The 18,882-nt window shown below is 43.4% G+C and overlaps 4 protein-coding genes and 3 long non-coding RNA genes across 8 annotated transcripts in view; 6 read left to right on the forward strand and 1 right to left on the reverse strand.

Moving 5' to 3' along the window:
* Window positions 1–18,882, reverse strand: part of c3h5orf34 (chromosome 3 C5orf34 homolog) — an 89,284-nt gene that overhangs the window by 33,246 nt on the left and 37,156 nt on the right. The gene's annotated exons all lie outside the window — the stretch shown is intronic.
* LOC138237694 (uncharacterized) lies at window positions 3,124–3,904 on the forward strand. Its single transcript, XR_011189043.1, has 2 exons — window positions 3,124–3,374; window positions 3,642–3,904. It is a non-coding gene; the product is annotated as an uncharacterized lncRNA (long non-coding RNA).
* Window positions 5,459–8,886, forward strand: LOC138237687 (uncharacterized). Its single transcript, XM_069186945.1, has 6 exons — window positions 5,459–5,571; window positions 5,748–5,822; window positions 6,009–6,362; window positions 6,572–6,913; window positions 7,142–8,356; window positions 8,624–8,886. The coding sequence occupies exons 2-6, from the start codon at window positions 5,748–5,750 to the stop codon at window positions 8,714–8,716; spliced, it is 2,079 nt and encodes a 692-aa protein (XP_069043046.1). The 5' UTR covers window positions 5,459–5,571; the 3' UTR covers window positions 8,717–8,886.
* Window positions 10,265–11,881, forward strand: LOC138237696 (uncharacterized). 2 transcript variants are annotated; one of them, XR_011189046.1, is made up of 4 exons: window positions 10,265–10,553; window positions 10,730–10,804; window positions 10,991–11,344; window positions 11,554–11,881. It is a non-coding gene; the product is annotated as an uncharacterized lncRNA (long non-coding RNA). The 2 variants fall into 2 exon arrangements; XR_011189045.1 differs by lacking the exon at window positions 11,554–11,881 and having other exon boundaries at window positions 10,991–11,474.
* Window positions 12,120–13,869, forward strand: LOC138237692 (uncharacterized). The gene is made up of 2 exons (XM_069186953.1): window positions 12,120–13,339; window positions 13,607–13,869. Exons 1-2 carry the CDS (start codon window positions 12,242–12,244, stop codon window positions 13,697–13,699), a joined length of 1,191 nt encoding a protein of 396 aa, XP_069043054.1. The 5' UTR covers window positions 12,120–12,241; the 3' UTR covers window positions 13,700–13,869.
* Window positions 15,583–17,059, forward strand: LOC138237754 (uncharacterized). The gene is made up of 3 exons (XM_069187592.1): window positions 15,583–15,788; window positions 15,975–16,328; window positions 16,538–17,059. Exons 1-3 carry the CDS (start codon window positions 15,714–15,716, stop codon window positions 17,057–17,059), a joined length of 951 nt encoding a protein of 316 aa, XP_069043693.1. The 5' UTR covers window positions 15,583–15,713.
* Window positions 17,586–18,852, forward strand: LOC138237693 (uncharacterized). Its single transcript, XR_011189042.1, has 2 exons — window positions 17,586–18,322; window positions 18,590–18,852. It is a non-coding gene; the product is annotated as an uncharacterized lncRNA (long non-coding RNA).

Raw genomic sequence — 18,882 nt, forward strand, 5'->3', positions numbered from 1 at the left:
CGTTAGCTCCGCACAATTCCGGGGACGAACCCAATTCAGAATTACACACTGTAGGACGCTTGTCAATTAGCAAACAGGCTAGTGATACTGGTGTCTTTAACTATACCGTTACAGGAAATTTCTTACCTAGGGAGAGTGAATCACCTACGTTTTTTTGCACATCTCGAATACTATCATGATTTTTAGATTCTAAAGGTGTTTGCATTAATTGTTGATTCCGAAAAACTGTAATTCATGCGGCATGCTAATGAAGATTTGGAGGTTTTCGATCGTTATTCATGGTAAATGAAACTAGTTTTGCACCTTTTGAATACAGTAACGATTAGTGAAACGCACTAATGCTGCCATGCCGTCTTGCTGGGTGAAAGGCAGACTCTTTATTACGTCATCACTGGTAATATGATGAGTTGAACTAAGACTTTGTTACATCACTTCGTAACTATGCCAGCGTTGAAAATAAACTTATTAAGCGCGTTTAGTTCAAGCTAACACGCGGTAAGAAGGTCGTCGAAGATGAAGAAGAAGTTTTAAGAGAACACTTTCTCAGACAGAGAAGCCTCAAAATATTGATTTTATCTGAAACATAAAGGTAGGACGTTTTTCACTTATTTACTCAAGGTACTGCTCTTCTATGTACAAGAATAGACTTTTTTACAGAAATTGCACACTGAAAGTCAAAGTCGTCTTTCATTTAAATGTTTAACAAATAAGATGTCAGTATTGAATTATTCGGGTTAACCAAATCATTTTCTGCGGGGTTTCAAGATGGATGCCAAGGAGGGGAACAACCTCCGAGTGAAAGCCGTGGAGTGTAAGGCGAGACAATCAGAAGATTGCTTGGTAAGTTGAAAAAGGATGCGTCTCCATGATCAGCTCTTTAATTACCGGATAAGATTAGTTTCTTATGGGGCAAATCTGTCTCACATTGTTTCCAGTATCCTCTACTGCCACATAAATGTACAAAAAATGGAAACAAACCCAGAAAATCGTTCATATTCAAACTAGGAATTTTGTTTGACACTTTAGAGAAAGAAAGGAGGAGTCGAAATGAGTCAAAAGCAGACTGCTGACCCCCGCCTGGATGTCAAAACCTCGACAGCCATTTCTGAGGGGCCAAAAAGAAAACAGCGGTTTGAGAAGGATGATGGTGATCTGTCGGGAGATGTGGACAGACTCATTGCTGAAATAGAGGAGATGTTCAGCGACTCGTCCAGTCAAACCCATCCTGGCCAAGACAAACAGGCGGAGCAGACAGAGCCCCTCATGTCCTGCGAGGACAGTGGCAAGGAGCCCTGGTCTGACGCAGGACCACCGTCTCGTGTACGCCTACCCAGACCAAAGGCTTCATATGGCAGGAGGAAGAAGAGCGGAGGTACAGAGGTGAGGAAGGGCGTTGGGGTCCAAACCACCAGTGAGACCCGTCATCACAGGGGCACTTGAATACCAGCAAGGGCAAAAAACATTAGGAAAAATTCTGGCTTTGCCAACTTAATAAACTGGATGTACAGTATTGTGTTTAAGAGATACATATTGAGATATTATACACGGTAGTTCTGGTTTATATTTGTAGCGACTTTTTAACTTTTTAGGTAACACAAAGAGTAATACCTTCTGAAAAGGAGACTGTTGAACTCTTCTCTGAGATCCTGACCCCACAAACAGTTTCTGAGGGGCCAAAAAGAAGAAAACATTGTGGGAATGACAGTGTCTCCAGAGATGTGGACAGACACTTTGCTGAAATAGAGATGTTCAGCGACTTCTCCAATGAAACCCATCCTGGCCGAGACAAACAGGCGGAGCAGACAGAGCCCCTCAGGTCCTGCGAGGACAGTGGCAAGGAGCCCTGGTCTGACACTGGACCACCGTCTCGTGTACGCCTACCCAGACCAAAGGCGTCATACGGCAGGAGGATGAAGAGCAGAGGTACAGAGGTGAGGAAGTGCGATGGGGTCCAAAGCACAAGTGAGACCCGTCATCACTGGGTCACTTTAATACCAGCAAAAAAAAAGTTTTGTTTTAAATACAATAAGAAAAGTTTTGGCTTTGCCTGTGTAATAAATTGTATATACATGCTTATGTTTGTAATATATGTTGATACATATATATTGTGATTCTGTCTTTTATGTGCCTAAGTATTTTATTTAACTTCTTGGATAAAGGAAGGTGGCGTCACTGACTTCTTCCCTGAGATCCTGACCCAAAGAGCAGTTTCTGAAGGGCCAAAAAGAAGACAACATATTAGGAAAGACGATGTTTCCAGAGATGGGGACAGACTTATGGCCAAAATAGATGAGATGCTTAAGGTATCCCCCTGTGAAACCCCTCCTGGCCGTGACATCCTTCCATTTTTATCCAAAAGACCACTGTCGGAAGATCCACATCAGATAAGAGTCCGTGGCCTTGCCAAGAAGGCCCAGACTGACCTGTCACTGGTGGAGGAGTTTAAACAGGATGCTTTAAGTACAGTAAAGGGACACCCCAGAATACCTTTCGACAGCAACAATTCCCAGACTGCCAAAGAGACCTGCGCTGCTGAGGAGCTTGGCGAGATGTCAGAACAGCCAGCTCCTCCAGTGCTCTCCTTGACAGAGCCTGTGAAGGCGACATTGATGGAGGCTTCAATGAACAGCTGCCCAGGACACCTGCTGCCTCGTATACGTCAGCCCAGACCAAAGGCCTCATATGGCAGAAGGATCACGAATGGGGCCATAGAGGTGAGGAAGGGTTCGGGGTTCCAGGTCGTCCGTAAGATCGCTCACGTGAGGCAGGAGCCCTTTACCACCAGCGAAGAAAGTCCCACCAAGTGCAACTCTGGTAATTTTCCACCCCAGAGTGAAGGCTCCTTAATAGGACCACATCATCCTCGGTGTTTGAAACGGCAAATGGGGGAGAAGATCCCGGCATTGGAGAGATTCCCTAAGGAGGCTTGGGCAGGAGGAAATAAAAGAGAGAAAAAGACAAAAAAACAAACCCGTCTCATATCTGTCCAAGCTGAAGAAGACATGCAGCTGGACAAGGAGACCAGCAACCATGACATCTCATCTTTTACATCCGAGTTCCCACCAGATAACGGGGAGAAGGAAGACAATGAAATTCATGTCCCTCCAAAACCCAAAATGATCAGTACAGAACCAGAGGACACTTTACAAACTGAAAGCATCAGTGCCCGACCGGGACAAATAGAAGCCATGGTTGGACAACTTAAAGGTTTGGCAACAGAAAAGGAAGTCGAACAGGAAAAGGCTAGTAGTGTCTGGAAGAAGCTCCTTAGGAAAACCGGTGCCAGGAAGATGAAAGAAAGTCCAAAGAAACTCAAAAGAGACTCAGAGAGTGCCTCTCCATCTTCATTTAAAACACAACAGAAGGATAATGAGGTAAAAACAAAGCAGAAACGTTATGTGATATTTGTTTTCTATGTTGTTTCTTCCAGTTGTGGTTAGTTTTTCTAGAAGCTGTAAATGGGAATGGGAGGTAACTACTGGATGTAACTAAGTATACTGTACCTGACAAATCGCATGCCCACAATGCCTGCTGGGATAGCCAAGCAGTGTGATATCACCTGTGTAAAGACAGGGAAGTCAAAGATGGCCAAGTGTGTAAGTCAACACTGAAATTATGTTTTTAAATACCTTCTGTTTCAGAGCTCAACTCAAGAACAGCCTTCAGAGAGAGTAGAGGGAAGCTGTACCTCCTGCTTTGCTTTTCTTAAGCTTTTTAGGAGGAAGAGAAGGTGAAGGGACTGCAATCAGACTGGCAGTAGCATAGCCCCTGCAACATTCTTTCACTTCAATGATTACTGAAACAACAGGGCTGGACGTGTACGATACGTTAACAGAAAATAACAGAGCCTTCATTTTTTGTGAATACACAGAGACTTAATAAATTCTTTAATTGTTAACAGAAAGTTGTTTGTGTGCATTTTAATCCATGGTTCACAAAGTTTCTGGCTGAAGTGAGATCCGCAAGTAGTTGCAGTGTTTGTTAAAGGAAAATTAAAAATCATTTTCCATCCTTACATCTATCTCAGAAAAGTAGCCAAGTAAAACAACTTCATTGTGTCCCTGTTGTATCTCCTAATTCCAAGCCCAAAAATTGAAAACTGTCGTTAGATAAAATACTGTACATCGTGTAAGCTTTTGGAGCAGTCAGATGTCAAGTATTAAATAATACAAATTTCATACAATGACCTTCACAATGATAAAAACACTGATTAAGATTAAGCACTAATAGCTACAAAATAGGTTTATCCTTCTTACTTCTCCCCTCTAGCGGTGGGAGGGAGTCGGGGGGACATTGAGGTGTTTTATGAGCCGAAGACGTTTTTGAAAGGAACTGAAGTCACGTTGCATTAGGAGCAACACCTGTAAACCAGCTCTCCCAAAGTGTCTTAACTGTCAACTGATGCGCGACCTAAATCCTTACACACATACTTACAATGTTTAACTTTATAGAGAGTTCCTCCGTGCTTCTGATATCTTTACAGTCTCGCCACCCAATACTGTACAGTACATCACCCATAATGGCAACGAGAACCAACAGGACACAAGGGCGGATACTGTGCAGTTATTCAGTCAGAACCGGAACAAAATATGGAAATAGCTACAACGCAGTGAGCTTTATACCATTTATTCGAATTAAAGAGCGATTTCAAATACAGCATTATACAGATATTCATTTCTACACTTCACATTGTTGTTCAGCTGTTCTAAATCCGTCCGCACCGCTGAGCACTTTTCCCAGAGCGTCTCCGCCTGCTCAAGCAGGGAGGAAACAGGACATTTACGTTTTTACCCCAACATTTGGATTAAAAACCTTTTAAATATACAGAATACAGGGCTGAAAAAAAAACGGAGGTCAGCAACAACTGTATGATTGCGACGGGTAATGACGACTAATGACAGGAACAGTGTGAGTGTGCCGAGCCTGTACTGAAGGAGAACACAGCCCCCTCCTGGAGGAGTTTTACAATGACAACACACGACCGTTAGCTCCGCACAATTCCGGGGACGAACCCAATTCAGAATTACACACTGTAGGACGCTTGTCAATTAGCAAACAGGCTAGTGATACTGGTGTCTTTAACTATACCGTTACAGGAAATTTCTTACCTAGGGAGAGTGAATCACCTACGTTTTTTTGCACATCTCGAATACTATCATGATTTTTAGATTCTAAAGGTGTTTGCATTAATTGTTGATTCCGAAAAACTGTAATTCATGCGGCATGCTAATGAAGATTTGGAGGTTTTCGATCGTTATTCATGGTAAATGAAACTAGCTTTGCACCTTTTGAATACAGTAACGATAAGTGAAACGCACTAATGCTGCCATGCCGTCTTGCTGGGTGAAAGGCAGACTCTTTATTACGTCATCACTGGTAATATGATGAGTTGAACTAAGACTTTGTTACATCACTTCGTAACTATGCCAGCGTTGAAAATAAACTTATTAAGCGCGTTTAGTTCAAGCTAACACGCGGTAAGAAGGTCGTCGAAGATGAAGAAGAAGTTTTAAGAGAACACTTTCTCAGACAGAGAAGCCTCAAAATATTGATTTTATCTGAAACATAAAGGTAGGACGTTTTTCACTTATTTACTCAAGGTACTGCTCTTCTATGTACAAGAATAGACTTTTTTACAGAAATTGCACACTGAAAGTCAAAGTCGTCTTTCATTTAAATGTTTAACAAATAAGATGTCAGTATTGAATTATTCGGGTTAACCAAATCATTTTCTGCGGGGTTTCAAGATGGATGCCAAGGAGGGGAACAACCTCCGAGTGAAAGCCGTGGAGTGTAAGGCGAGACAATCAGAAGATTGCTTGGTAAGTTGAAAAAGGATGCGTCTCCATGATCAGCTCTTTAATTACCGGATAAGATTAGTTTCTTATGGGGCAAATCTGTCTCACATTGTTTCCAGTATCCTCTACTGCCACATAAATGTACAAAAAATGGAAACAAACCCAGAAAATCGTTCATATTCAAACTAGGAATTTTGTTTGACACTTTAGAGAAAGAAAGGAGGAGTCGAAATGAGTCAAAAGCAGACTGCTGACCCCCGCCTGGATGTCAAAACCTCGACAGCCATTTCTGAGGGGCCAAAAAGAAAACAGCGGTTTGAGAAGGATGATGGTGATCTGTCGGGAGATGTGGACAGACTCATTGCTGAAATAGAGGAGATGTTCAGCGACTCGTCCAGTCAAACCCATCCTGGCCAAGACAAACAGGCGGAGCAGACAGAGCCCCTCATGTCCTGCGAGGACAGTGGCAAGGAGCCCTGGTCTGACGCAGGACCACCGTCTCGTGTACGCCTACCCAGACCAAAGGCTTCATATGGCAGGAGGAAGAAGAGCGGAGGTACAGAGGTGAGGAAGGGCGTTGGGGTCCAAACCACCAGTGAGACCCGTCATCACAGGGGCACTTGAATACCAGCAAGGGCAAAAAACATTAGGAAAAATTCTGGCTTTGCCAACTTAATAAACTGGATGTACAGTATTGTGTTTAAGAGATACATATTGAGATATTATACACGGTAGTTCTGGTTTATATTTGTAGAGACTTTTTAACTTTTTAGGTAACACAAAGAGTAATACCTTCTGAAAAGGAGACTGTTGAACTCTTCTCTGAGATCCTGACCCCACAAACAGTTTCTGAGGGGCCAAAAAGAAGAAAACATTGTGGGAATGACAGTGTCTCCAGAGATGTGGACAGACACTTTGCTGAAATAGAGATGTTCAGCGACTTCTCCAATGAAACCCATCCTGGCCGAGACAAACAGGCGGAGCAGACAGAGCCCCTCAGGTCCTGCGAGGACAGTGGCAAGGAGCCCTGGTCTGACACTGGACCACCGTCTCGTGTACGCCTACCCAGACCAAAGGCGTCATACGGCAGGAGGATGAAGAGCAGAGGTACAGAGGTGAGGAAGTGCGATGGGGTCCAAAGCACAAGTGAGACCCGTCATCACTGGGTCACTTTAATACCAGCAAAAAAAAAGTTTTGTTTTAAATACAATAAGAAAAGTTTTGGCTTTGCCTGTGTAATAAATTGTATATACATGCTTATGTTTGTAATATATGTTGATACATATATATTGTGATTCTGTCTTTTATGTGCCTAAGTATTTTATTTAACTTCTTGGATAAAGGAAGGTGGCGTCACTGACTTCTTCCCTGAGATCCTGACCCAAAGAGCAGTTTCTGAAGGGCCAAAAAGAAGACAACATATTAGGAAAGACGATGTTTCCAGAGATGGGGACAGACTTATGGCCAAAATAGATGAGATGCTTAAGGTATCCCCCTGTGAAACCCCTCCTGGCCGTGACATCCTTCCATCTTTATCCAAAAGACCACTGTCGGAAGATCCACATCAGATCAGAGTCCGTGGCCTTGCCAAGAAGGCCCAGACTGACCTGTCACTGGTGGAGGAGTTTAAACAGGATGCTTTAAGTACAGCAAAGGGACACCCCAGAATACCTTTCGACAGCAACAATTCCCAGACTGCCAAAGAGACCGGCGCTGCTGAGGAGCTTGGCGAGATGTCAGAACAGCCAGCTCCTCCAGTGCTCTCCTTGACAGAGCCCGTGAAGGCGACAGTGATGGAGGCTTCAATGAACAGCTGCCCAGGACACCTGCTGCCTCGTATACGTCAGCCCAGACCAAAGGCCTCATATGGCAGAAGGATCACGAATGGGGCCATAGAGGTGAGGAAGGGTTCGGGGTTCCAGGTCGTCCGTAAGATCGCTCACGTGAGGCAGGAGCCCTTTACCACCAGCGAAGAAAGTCCCACCAAGTGCAACTCTGGTAATTTTCCACCCCAGAGTGAAGGCTCCTTAATAGGACCACATCATCCTCGGTGTGTGAAACGGCAAATGGAGGAGAAGATCCCGGCATTGGAGAGCTTCCCTAAGGAGGCTTGGGCAGGAGGAAATAAAAGAGAGAAAAAGACAAAAAAACAAACCCGTCTCATATCTGTCCAAGCTGAAGAAGACATGCAGCTGGACAAGGAGACCAGCAACCATGACATCTCATCTTTTACATCCGAGTTCCCACCAGATAACGGGGAGAAGGAAGACAATGAAATTCATGTCCCTCCAAAACCCACAATGATCAGTACAGAACCAGAGGACACTTTACAAACTGAAAGCATCAGTGCCCGACCGGGACAAATAGAAGCCATGGTTGGACAACTTAAAGGTTTGGCAACAGAAAAGGAAGTCGAACAGGAAAAGGCTAGTAGTGTCTGGAAGAAGCTCCTTAGGAAAACCGGTGCCAGGAAGATGAAAGAAAGTCCAAAGAAACTCAAAAGAGACTCAGAGAGTGCCTCTCCATCTTCATTTAAAACACAACAGAAGGATAATGAGGTAAAAACAAAGCAGAAACGTTATGTGATATTTGTTTTCTATGTTGTTTCTTCCAGTTGTGGTTAGTTTTTCTAGAAGCTGTAAATGGGAATGGGAGGTAACTACTGGATGTAACTAAGTATACTGTACCTGACAAATCGCATGCCCACAATGCCTGCTGGGATAGCCAAGCAGTGTGATATCACCTGTGTAAAGACAGGGAAGTCAAAGATGGCCAAGTGTGTAAGTCAACACTGAAATCATGTTTTTAAATACCTTCTGTTTCAGAGCTCAACTCAAGAACAGCCTTCAGAGAGAGTAGAGGGAAGCTGTACCTCCTGCTTTGCTTTTCTTAAGCTTTTTAGGAGGAAGAGAAGGTGAAGGGACTGCAATCAGACTGGCAGTAGCATAGCCCCTGCAACATTCTTTCACTTCAATGATTACTGAAACAACAGGGCTGGACGTGTACGATACGTTAACAGAAAATAACAGAGCCTTCATTTTTTGTGAATACACAGAGACTTAATAAATTCTTTAATTGTTAACAGAAAGTTGTTTGTGTGCATTTTAATCCATGGTTCACAAAGTTTCTGGCTGAAGTGAGATCCGCAAGTAGTTGCAGTGTTTGTTAAAGGAAAATTAAAAATCATTTTCCATCCTTACATCTATCTCAGAAAAGTAGCCAAGTAAAACAACTTTATTGTGTCCCTGTTGTATCTCCTAATTCCAAGCCCAAAAATTGAAAACTGTCGTTAGATAAAATACTGTACATCGTGTAAGCTTTTGGAGCAGTCAGATGGCAAGTATTAAATAATACAAATTTCATACAATGAACTTCACAATGATAAAAACACTGATGAAGATTAAGCACTAATAGCTACAAAATAGGTTTATCCTTCTTACTTCTCCCCTCTAGCGGTGGGAGGGAGTCGGGGGGACATTGAGGTGTTTTATGAGCCGAAGACGTTTTTGAAAGGAACTGAAGTCACGTTGCATTAGGAGCAACACCTGTAAACCAGCTCTCCCAAAGTGTCTTAACTGTCAACTGATGCGCAACCTAAATCCTTACACACATACTTACAATGTTTAACTTTATAGAGAGTTTCTCCGTGCTTCTGATATCTTTACAGTCTCGCCACCCAATACTGTACAGTACATCACCCATAATGGCAACGAGAACCAACAGGACACAGGGCGGATACTGTGCAGTTATTCAGTCAGAACCGGAACAAAATATGGAAATAGCTACAACGCAGTGAGCTTTATACCATTTATTCGAATTAAAGAGCGATTTCAAATACAACATTATACAGATATTCATTTCTACACTTCACATTGTTGTTCAGCTGTTCTAAATCCGTCCGCACCGCTGAGCACTTTTCCCAGAGCGTCTCCGCTTGCTCAAGCAGGGAGGAAACAGGACATTTACGTTTTTACCCCAACATTTGGATTAAAAACCTTTTAAATATACAGAATACAGGGCTGAAAAAAAAAACGGAGGTCAGCAACAACTGTATGATTGCGACGGGTAATGACGACTAATGACAGGAACAGTGTGAGTGTGCCGAGCCTGTACTGAAGGAGAACACAGCCCCCTCCTGGAGGAGTTTTACAATGACAACACACGACCGTTAGCTCCGCACAATTCCGGGGACGAACCCAATTCAGAATTACACACTGTAGGACGCTTGTCAATTAGCAAACAGGCTAGTGATACTGGTGTCTTTAACTATACCGTTACAGGAAATTTCTTACCTAGGGAGAGTGAATCACCTACGTTTTTTTGCACATCTCGAATACTATCATGATTTTTAGATTCTAAAGGTGTTTGCATTAATTGTTGATTCCGAAAAACTGTAAATCATGCGGCATGCTAATGAAGATTTGGAGGTTTTCGATCGTTATTCATGGTAAATGAAACTAGTTTTGCACCTTTTGAATACAGTAACGATTAGTGAAACGCACTAATGCTGCCATGCCGTCTTGCTGGGTGAAAGGCAGACTCTTTATTACGTCATCACTGGTAATATGATGAGTTGAACTAAGACTTTGTTACATCACTTCGTAACTATGCCAGCGTTGAAAATAAACTTATTAAGCGCGTTTAGTTCAAGCTAACACGCGGTAAGAAGGTCGTCGAAGATGAAGAAGAAGTTTTAAGAGAACACTTTCTCAGACAGAGAAGCCTCAAAATATTGATTTTATCTGAAACATAAAGGTAGGACGTTTTTCACTTATTTACTCAAGGTACTGCTCTTCTATGTACAAGAATAGACTTTTTTACAGAAATTGCACACTGAAAGTCAAAGTCGTCTTTCATTTAAATGTTTAACAAATAAGATGTCAGTATTGAATTATTCAGGTTAACCAAATCATTTTCTGCGGGGTTTCAAGATGGATGCCAAGGAGGGGAACAACCTCCGAGTGAAAGCCGTGGAGTGTAAGGCGAGACAATCAGAAGATTGCTTGGTAAGTTGAAAAAGGATGCGTCTCCATGATCAGCTCTTTAATTACTGGATAAGATTAGTTTCTTATGGGGCAAATCTGTCTCACATTGTTTCCAGTATCCTCTACTGCCACATAAATGTACAAAAAATGGAAACAAACCCAGAAAATCGTTCATATTCAAACTAGGAATTTTGTTTGACACTTTAGAGAAAGAAAGGAGGAGTCGAAATGAGTCAAAAGCAGACTGCTGACCCCCGCCTGGATGTCAAAACCTCGACAGCCATTTCTGAGGGGCCAAAAAGAAAACAGCGGTTTGAGAAGGATGATGGTGATCTGTCGGGAGATGTGGACAGACTCATTGCTGAAATAGAGGAGATGTTCAGCGACTCGTCCAGTCAAACCCATCCTGGCCAAGACAAACAGGCGGAGCAGACAGAGCCCCTCATGTCCTGCGAGGACAGTGGCAAGGAGCCCTGGTCTGACGCAGGACCACCGTCTCGTGTACGCCTACCCAGACCAAAGGCTTCATATGGCAGGAGGAAGAAGAGCGGAGGTACAGAGGTGAGGAAGGGCGTTGGGGTCCAAACCACCAGTGAGACCCGTCATCACAGGGGCACTTGAATACCAGCAAGGGCAAAAAACATTAGGAAAAATTCTGGCTTTGCCAACTTAATAAACTGGATGTACAGTATTGTGTTTAAGAGATACATATTGAGATATTATACACGGTAGTTCTGGTTTATATTTGTAGAGACTTTTTAACTTTTTAGGTAACACAAAGAGTAATACCTTCTGAAAAGGAGACTGTTGAACTCTTCTCTGAGATCCTGACCCCACAAACAGTTTCTGAGGGGCCAAAAAGAAGAAAACATTGTGGCAATGACAGTGTCTCCAGAGATGTGGACAGACACTTTGCTGAAATAGAGATGTTCAGCGACTTCTCCAATGAAACCCATCCTGGCCGAGACAAACAGGCGGAGCAGACAGAGCCCCTCAGGTCCTGCGAGGACAGTGGCAAGGAGCCCTGGTCTGACACTGGACCACCGTCTCGTGTACGCCTACCCAGACCAAAGGCGTCATACGGCAGGAGGATGAAGAGCAGAGCTACAGAGGTGAGGAAGGGCGATGGGGTCCAAAGCACAAGTGAGACCCGTCATCACTGGGTCACTTTAATACCAGCAGTTTTAAAAGTTTTGTTTTAAATACAATAAGAAAAGTTTTGGCTTTGCCTGTGTAATAAATTGTATATACATGCTTATGTTTGTAATATATGTTGATACATATATATTGTGATTCTGTCTTTTATGTGCCTAAGTATTTTGTTTAACTTCTTGGATAAAGGAAGGTGGCGTCACTGACTTCTTCCCTGAGATCCTGACCCAAAGAGCAGTTTCTGAAGGGCCAAAAAGAAGACAACATATTAGGAAAGACGATGTTTCCAGAGATGGGGACAGACTTATGGCCAAAATAGATGAGATGCTTAAGGTATCCCCCTGTGAAACCCCTCCTGGCCGTGACATCCTTCCATTTTTATCCAAAAGACCACTGTCGGAAGATCCACATCGGATCAGAGTCCGTGGCCTTGCCAAGAAGGCCCAGACTGACCTGTCACTGGTGGAGGAGTTTAAACAGGATGCTTTAAGTACAGCAAAGGGACACCCCAGAATACCTTTTGACAGCAACAATTCCCAGACTGCCAAAGAGACCGGCGCTGCTGAGGAGCTTGGCGAGATGTCAGAACAGCCAGCTCCTCCAGTGCTCTCCTTGACAGAGCCCGTGAAGGCGACAGTGATGGAGGCTTCAATGAACAGCTGCCCAGGACACCTGCTGCCTCGTATACGTCAGCCCAGACCAAAGGCCTCATATGGCAGAAGGATCACGAATGGGGCCATAGAGGTGAGGAAGGGTTCGGGGTTCCAGGTCGTCCGTAAGATCGCTCACGTGAGGCAGGAGCCCTTTACCACCAGCGAAGAAAGTCCCACCAAGTGCAACTCTGGTAATTTTCCACCCCAGAGTGAAGGCTCCTTAATAGGACCACATCATCCTCGGTGTTTGAAACGGCAAATGGGGGAGAAGATCCCGGCATTGGAGAGATTCCCTAAGGAGGCTTGGGCAGGAGGAAATAAAAGAGAGAAAAAGGCAAAAAAACAAACCCGTCTCATATCTGTCCAAGCTGAAGAAGACATGCAGCTGGACAAGGAGACCAGCAACCATGACATCTCATCTTTTACATCCGAGTTCCCACCAGATAACGGGGAGAAGGAAGACAATGAAATTCATGTCCCTCCAAAACCCACAATGATCAGTACAGAACCAGAGGACACTTTACAAACTGAAAGCATCAGTGCCCGACCGGGACAAATAGAAGCCATGGTTGGACAACTTAAAGGTTTGGCAACAGAAAAGGAAGTCGAACAGGAAAAGGCTAGTAGTGTCTGGAAGAAGCTCCTTAGGAAAACCGGTGCCAGGAAGATGAAAGAAAGTCCAAAGAAACTCAAAAGAGACTCAGAGAGTGCCTCTCCATCTTCATTTAAAACACAACAGAAGGATAATGAGGTAAAAACAAAGCAGAAACGTTATGTGATATTTGTTTTCTATGTTGTTTCTTCCAGTTGTGGTTAGTTTTTCTAGAAGCTGTAAATGGGAATGGGAGGTAACTACTGGATGTAACTAAGTATACTGTACCTGACAAATCGCATGCCCACAATGCCTGCTGGGATAGCCAAGCAGTGTGATATCACCTGTGTAAAGACAGGGAAGTCAAAGATGGCCAAGTGTGTAAGTCAACACTGAAATTATGTTTTTAAATACCTTCTGTTTCAGAGCTCAACTCAAGAACAGCCTTCAGAGAGAGTAGAGGGAAGCTGTACCTCCTGCTTTGCTTTTCTTAAGCTTTTTAGGAGGAAGAGAAGGTGAAGGGACTGCAATCAGACTGGCAGTAGCATAGCCCCTGCAACATTCTTTCACTTCAATGATTACTGAAACAACAGGGCTGGACGTGTACGATACGTTAACAGAAAATAACAGAGCCTTCATTTTTTGTGAATACACAGAGACTTAATAAATTCTTTAATTGTTAACAGAAAGTTGTTTGTGTGCATTTTAATCCATGGTTCACAAAGTTTCTGGCTGAAGTGAGATCCGCAAGTAGTTGCAGTGTTTGTTAAAGGAAAATTAAAAATCATTTTCCATCCTTACATCTATCTCAGAAAAGTAGCCAAGTAAAACAGCTTCATTGTGTCCCTGTTGTATCTCCTAATTCCAAGCCCAAAAATTGAAAACTGTCGTTAGATAAAATACTGTACATCGTGTAAGCTTTTGGAGCAGTCAGATGTCAAGTATAAAATAATACAAATTTCATACAATGACCTTCACAATGATAAAAACACTGATTAAGATTAAGCACTAATAGCTACAAAATAGGTTTATCCTTCTTACTTCTCCCCTCTAGCGGTGGGAGGGAGTCGGGGGGACATTGAGGTGTTTTATGAGCCGAAGACGTTTTTGAAAGGAACTGAAGTCACGTTGCATTAGGAGCAACACCTGTAAACCAGCTCTCCCAAAGTGTCTTAACTGTCAACTGATGCGCGACCTAAATCCTTACACACATAATTACAATGTTTAACTTTATAGAGAGTTTCTCCGTGCTTCTGATATCTTTACAGTCTCGCCACCCAATACTGTACAGTACATCACCCATAATGGCAACGAGAACCAACAGGACACAGGGCGGATACTGTGCAGTTATTCAGTCAGAACCGGAACAAAATATGGAAATAGCTACAACGCAGTGAGCTTTATACCATTTATTCGAATTAAAGAGCGATTTCAAATACAACATTATACAGATATTCATTTCTACACTTTACATTGTTGTTCAGCTGTTCTAAATCCGTCCGCACCGCTGAGCACTTTTCCCAGAGCGTCTCCGCTTGCTCAAGCAGGGAGGAAACAGGACATTTACGTTTTTACCCCAACATTTGGATTAAAAACCTTTTAAATATACAGAATACAGGGCTGAAAAAAAAAAACGGAGGTCAGCAACAACTGTATGATTGCGACGGGTAATGACGACTAATGACAGGAACAGTGTGAGTGTGCCGAGACTGTACTGAAGGAGAACACAGCCCCCTCCTGGAGGAGTTTTACAATGACAACACACGACCGTTAGCTCCGCACAATTCCGGGGACGAACCCAATTCAGAATTACACACTGTAGGACGCTTGTCAATTAGCAAACAGGCTAGTGATACTGGTGTCTTTAACTATACCGTTACAGGAAATTTCTTACCTAGGGAGAGTGAATCACCTACGTTTTTTTGCACATCTCGAATACTATCATGATTTTTAGATTCTAAAGGTGTTTGCATTAATTGTTGATTCCGAAAAACTGTAAATCATGCGGCATGCTAATGAAGATTTGGAGGTTTTCGATCGTTATTCATGGTAAATGAAACTAGTTTTGCACCTTTTGAATACAGTAACGATTAGTGAAACGCACTAATGCTGCCATGCCGTCTTGCTGGGTGAAAGGCAGACTCTTTATTACGTCATCACTGGTAATATGATGAGTTGAACTAAGACTTTGTTACATCACTTCGTAACTATGCCAGCGTTGAAAATAAACTTATTAAGCGCGTTTAGTTCAAGCTAACACGCGGTAAGAAGGTCGTCGAAGATGAAGAAGAAGTTTTAAGAGAACACTTTCTCAGACAGAGAAGCCTCAAAATATTGATTTTATCTGAAACAGAAATGTAGGTCGTTTTTCACTTATTTACTCAAGGTACTGCTCTTCTATGTACAAGAATAGACTTTTTTACAGAAATTGCACACTGAAAGTCAAAGTCGTCTTTCATTTAAATGTTTAACAAATAAGATGTCAGTATTGAATTATTCGGGTTAACCAAATCATTTTCTGCGGGGTTTCAAGATGGATGCCAAGGAGGGGAACAACCTCCGAGTGAAAGCCGTGGAGTGTAAGGCGAGACAATCAGAAGATTGCTTGGTAAGTTGAAAAAGGATGCGTCTCCATGATCAGCTCTTTAATTACTGGATAAGATTAGTTTCTTATGGGGCAAATCTGTCTCACATTGTTTCCAGTATCCTCTACTGCCACATAAATGTACAAAAAATGGAAACAAACCCAGAAAATCGTTCATATTCAAACTAGGAATTTTGTTTGACACTTTAGAGAAAGAAAGGAGGAGTCGAAATGAGTCAAAAGCAGACTGCTGACCCCCGCCTGGATGTCAAAACCTCGACAGCCATTTCTGAGGGGCCAAAAAGAAAACAGCGGTTTGAGAAGGATGATGGTGATCTGTCGGGAGATGTGGACAGACTCATTGCTGAAATAGAGGAGATGTTCAGCGACTCGTCCAGTCAAACCCATCCTGGCCGAGACAAACAGGCGGAGCAGACAGAGCCCCTCATGTCCTGCGAGGACAGTGGCAAGGAGCCCTGGTCTGACGCAGGACCACCGTCTCGTGTACGCCTACCCAGACCAAAGGCTTCATATGGCAGGAGGAAGAAGAGCGGAGGTACAGAGGTGAGGAAGGGCGTTGGGGTCCAAACCACCAGTGAGACCCGTCATCACAGGGGCACTTGAATACCAGCAAGGGCAAAAAACATTAGGAAAAATTCTGGCTTTGCCAACTTAATAAACTGGATGTACAGTATTGTGTTTAAGAGAGACATATTGAGATATTATACACGGTAGTTCTGGTTTATATTTGTAGAGACTTTTTAACTTTTTAGGTAACACAAAGAGTAATACCTTCTGAAAAGGAGACTGTTGAACTCTTCTCTGAGATCCTGACCCCACAAACAGTTTCTGAGGGGCCAAAAAGAAGAAAACATTGTGGGAATGACAGTGTCTCCAGAGATGTGGACAGACACTTTGCTGAAATAGAGATGTTCAGCGACTCCTCCAATGAAACCCATCCTGGCCGAGACAAACAGGCGGAGCAGACAGAGCCCCTCAGGTCCTGCGAGGACAGTGGCAAGGAGCCCTGGTCTGACGCAGGACCACCGTCTCGTGTACGCCTACCCAGACCAAAGGCGTCATACGGCAGGAGGATGAAGAGCAGAGGTACAGAGGTGAGGAAGTGCGATGGGGTCCAAAGCACAAGTGAGACCCGTCATCACTGGGTCACTTTAATACCAGCAAAAAAAAAGTTTTGTTTTAAATACAATAAGAAAAGTTTTGGCTTTGCCTGTGTAATAAATTGTATATACATGCTTATGTTTGTAATATATGTTGATACATATATATTGTGATTCTGTCTTTTATGTGCCTAAGTATTTTGTTTAACTTCTTGGATAAAGGAAGGTGGCGTCACTGACTTCTTCCCTGAGATCCTGACCCAAAGAGCAGTTTCTGAAGGGCCAAAAAGAAGACAACATATTAGGAAAGACAATTTTTCCAGAGATGGGGACAGACTTATGGCCAAAATAGATGAGATGCTTAAGGTATCCCCCTGTGAAACCCCCCCTGGCCGTGACATCCTTCCATTTTTATCCAAAAGACCACTGTCGGAAGATCCACATCAGATCAGAGTCCGTGGCCTTGCCAAGAAGGCCCAGACTGACCTGTCACTGGTGGAGGAGTTTAAACAGGATGCTTTAAGTACAGCAAAGGGACACCCCAGAATACCTTTCGACAGCAACAATTCCCAGACTGCCAAAGAGACCGGCGCTGCTGAGGAGCTTGGCGAGATCTCAGAACAGCCAGCTCCTCCAGTGCTCTCCTTGACAAAGCCCGTGAAGGCGACAGTGATGGAGGCTTCAATGAACAGTTGCCCAGGACACCTGCTGCCTCGTATACGTCAGCCCAGACCAAAGGCCTCATATGGCAGAAGGATCACGAATGGGGCCATAGAGGTGAGGAAGGGTTCGGGGTTCCAGGTCGTCCGTAAGATCGCTCACGTGAGGCAGGAGCCCTTTACCACCAGCGAAGAAAGTCCCACCAAGTGCAACTCTGGTAATTTTCCACCCCAGAGTGAAGGCTCCTTAATAGGACCACATCATCCTCGGTGTGTGAAACGGCAAATGGAGGAGAAGATCCCGGCATTGGAGAGCTTCCCTAAGGAGGCTTGGGCAGGAGGAAATAAAAGAGAGAAAAAGACAAAAAAACAAACCCGTCTCATATCTGTCCAAGCTGAAGAAGACATGCAGCTGGACAAGGAGACCAGCAACCATGACATTTCATCTTTTACATCCGAGTTCCCACCAGATAACGGGGAGAAGGAAGACAATGAAATTCATGTCCCTCCAAAACCCACAATGATCAGTACAGAACCAGAGGACACTTTACAAACTGAAAGCATCAGTGCCCGACCGGGACAAATAGAAGCCATGGTTGGACAACTTAAAGTTTTGGCAACAGAAAAGGAAGTCGAACAGGAAAAGGCTAGTAGTGTCTGGAAGAAGCTCCTTAGGAAAACCGGTGCCAGGAAGATGAAAGAAAGTCCAAAGAAACTCAAAAGAGACTCAGAGAGTGCCTCTCCATCTTCATTTAAAACACAACAGAAGGATAATGAGGTAAAAACAAAGCAGAAACGTTATGTGATATTTGTTTTCTATGTTGTTTCTTCCAGTTGTGGTTAGTTTTTCTAGAAGCTGTAAATGGGAATGGGAGGTAACTACTGGATGTAACTAAGTATACTGTACCTGACAAATCGCATGCCCAAAATGCCTGCTGGGATAGCCAAGCAGTGTGATATCACCTGTGTAAAGACAGGGAAGTCAAAGATGGCCAAGTGTGTAAGTCAACACTGAAATTATGTTTTTAAATACCGTCTGTTTCAGAGCTCAACTCAAGAACAGCCTTCAGAGAGAGTAGAGGGAAGCTGTACCTCCTGCTTTGCTTTTCTTAAGCTTTTTAGGAGGAAGAGAAGGTGAAGGGACTGCAATCAGACTGGCAGTAGCATAGCCCCTGCAACATTCTTTCACTTCAATGATTACTGAAACAACAGGGCTGGACGTGTACGATACGTTAACAGAAAATAACAGAGCCTTCATTTTTTGTGAATACACAGAGACTTAATAAATTCTTTAATTGTTAACAGAAAGTTGTTTGTGTGCATTTTAATCCATGGTTC

The sequence above is a fragment of the Lepisosteus oculatus genome, chromosome 3 (genome assembly GCF_040954835.1).
Source record: "Lepisosteus oculatus isolate fLepOcu1 chromosome 3, fLepOcu1.hap2, whole genome shotgun sequence".
Classification (NCBI taxonomy): Eukaryota; Metazoa; Chordata; class Actinopteri; order Semionotiformes; family Lepisosteidae; genus Lepisosteus; species Lepisosteus oculatus.

Bases quoted from the DNA above. Each gene is read 5' to 3' on its own strand.
- LOC138237687 (XM_069186945.1), top strand. From the start codon at position 5,748: ATGGATGCCAAGGAGGGGAACAACCTCCGAGTGAAAGCCGTGGAGTGT. The intron at 5,823-6,008 runs GTAAGTTGAAAA...TTGACACTTTAG, and splicing joins GACAATCAGAAGATTGCTTG to AGAAAGAAAGGAGGAGTCGA. The intron at 6,363-6,571 runs GTGAGGAAGGGC...TTAACTTTTTAG, and splicing joins AGAAGAGCGGAGGTACAGAG to GTAACACAAAGAGTAATACC.
- LOC138237692 (XM_069186953.1), top strand. From the start codon at position 12,242: ATGGCCAAAATAGATGAGATGCTTAAGGTATCCCCCTGTGAAACCCCT. The intron at 13,340-13,606 runs GTAAAAACAAAG...CTTCTGTTTCAG, and splicing joins CACAACAGAAGGATAATGAG to AGCTCAACTCAAGAACAGCC.
- LOC138237754 (XM_069187592.1), top strand. From the start codon at position 15,714: ATGGATGCCAAGGAGGGGAACAACCTCCGAGTGAAAGCCGTGGAGTGT. The intron at 15,789-15,974 runs GTAAGTTGAAAA...TTGACACTTTAG, and splicing joins GACAATCAGAAGATTGCTTG to AGAAAGAAAGGAGGAGTCGA. The intron at 16,329-16,537 runs GTGAGGAAGGGC...TTAACTTTTTAG, and splicing joins AGAAGAGCGGAGGTACAGAG to GTAACACAAAGAGTAATACC.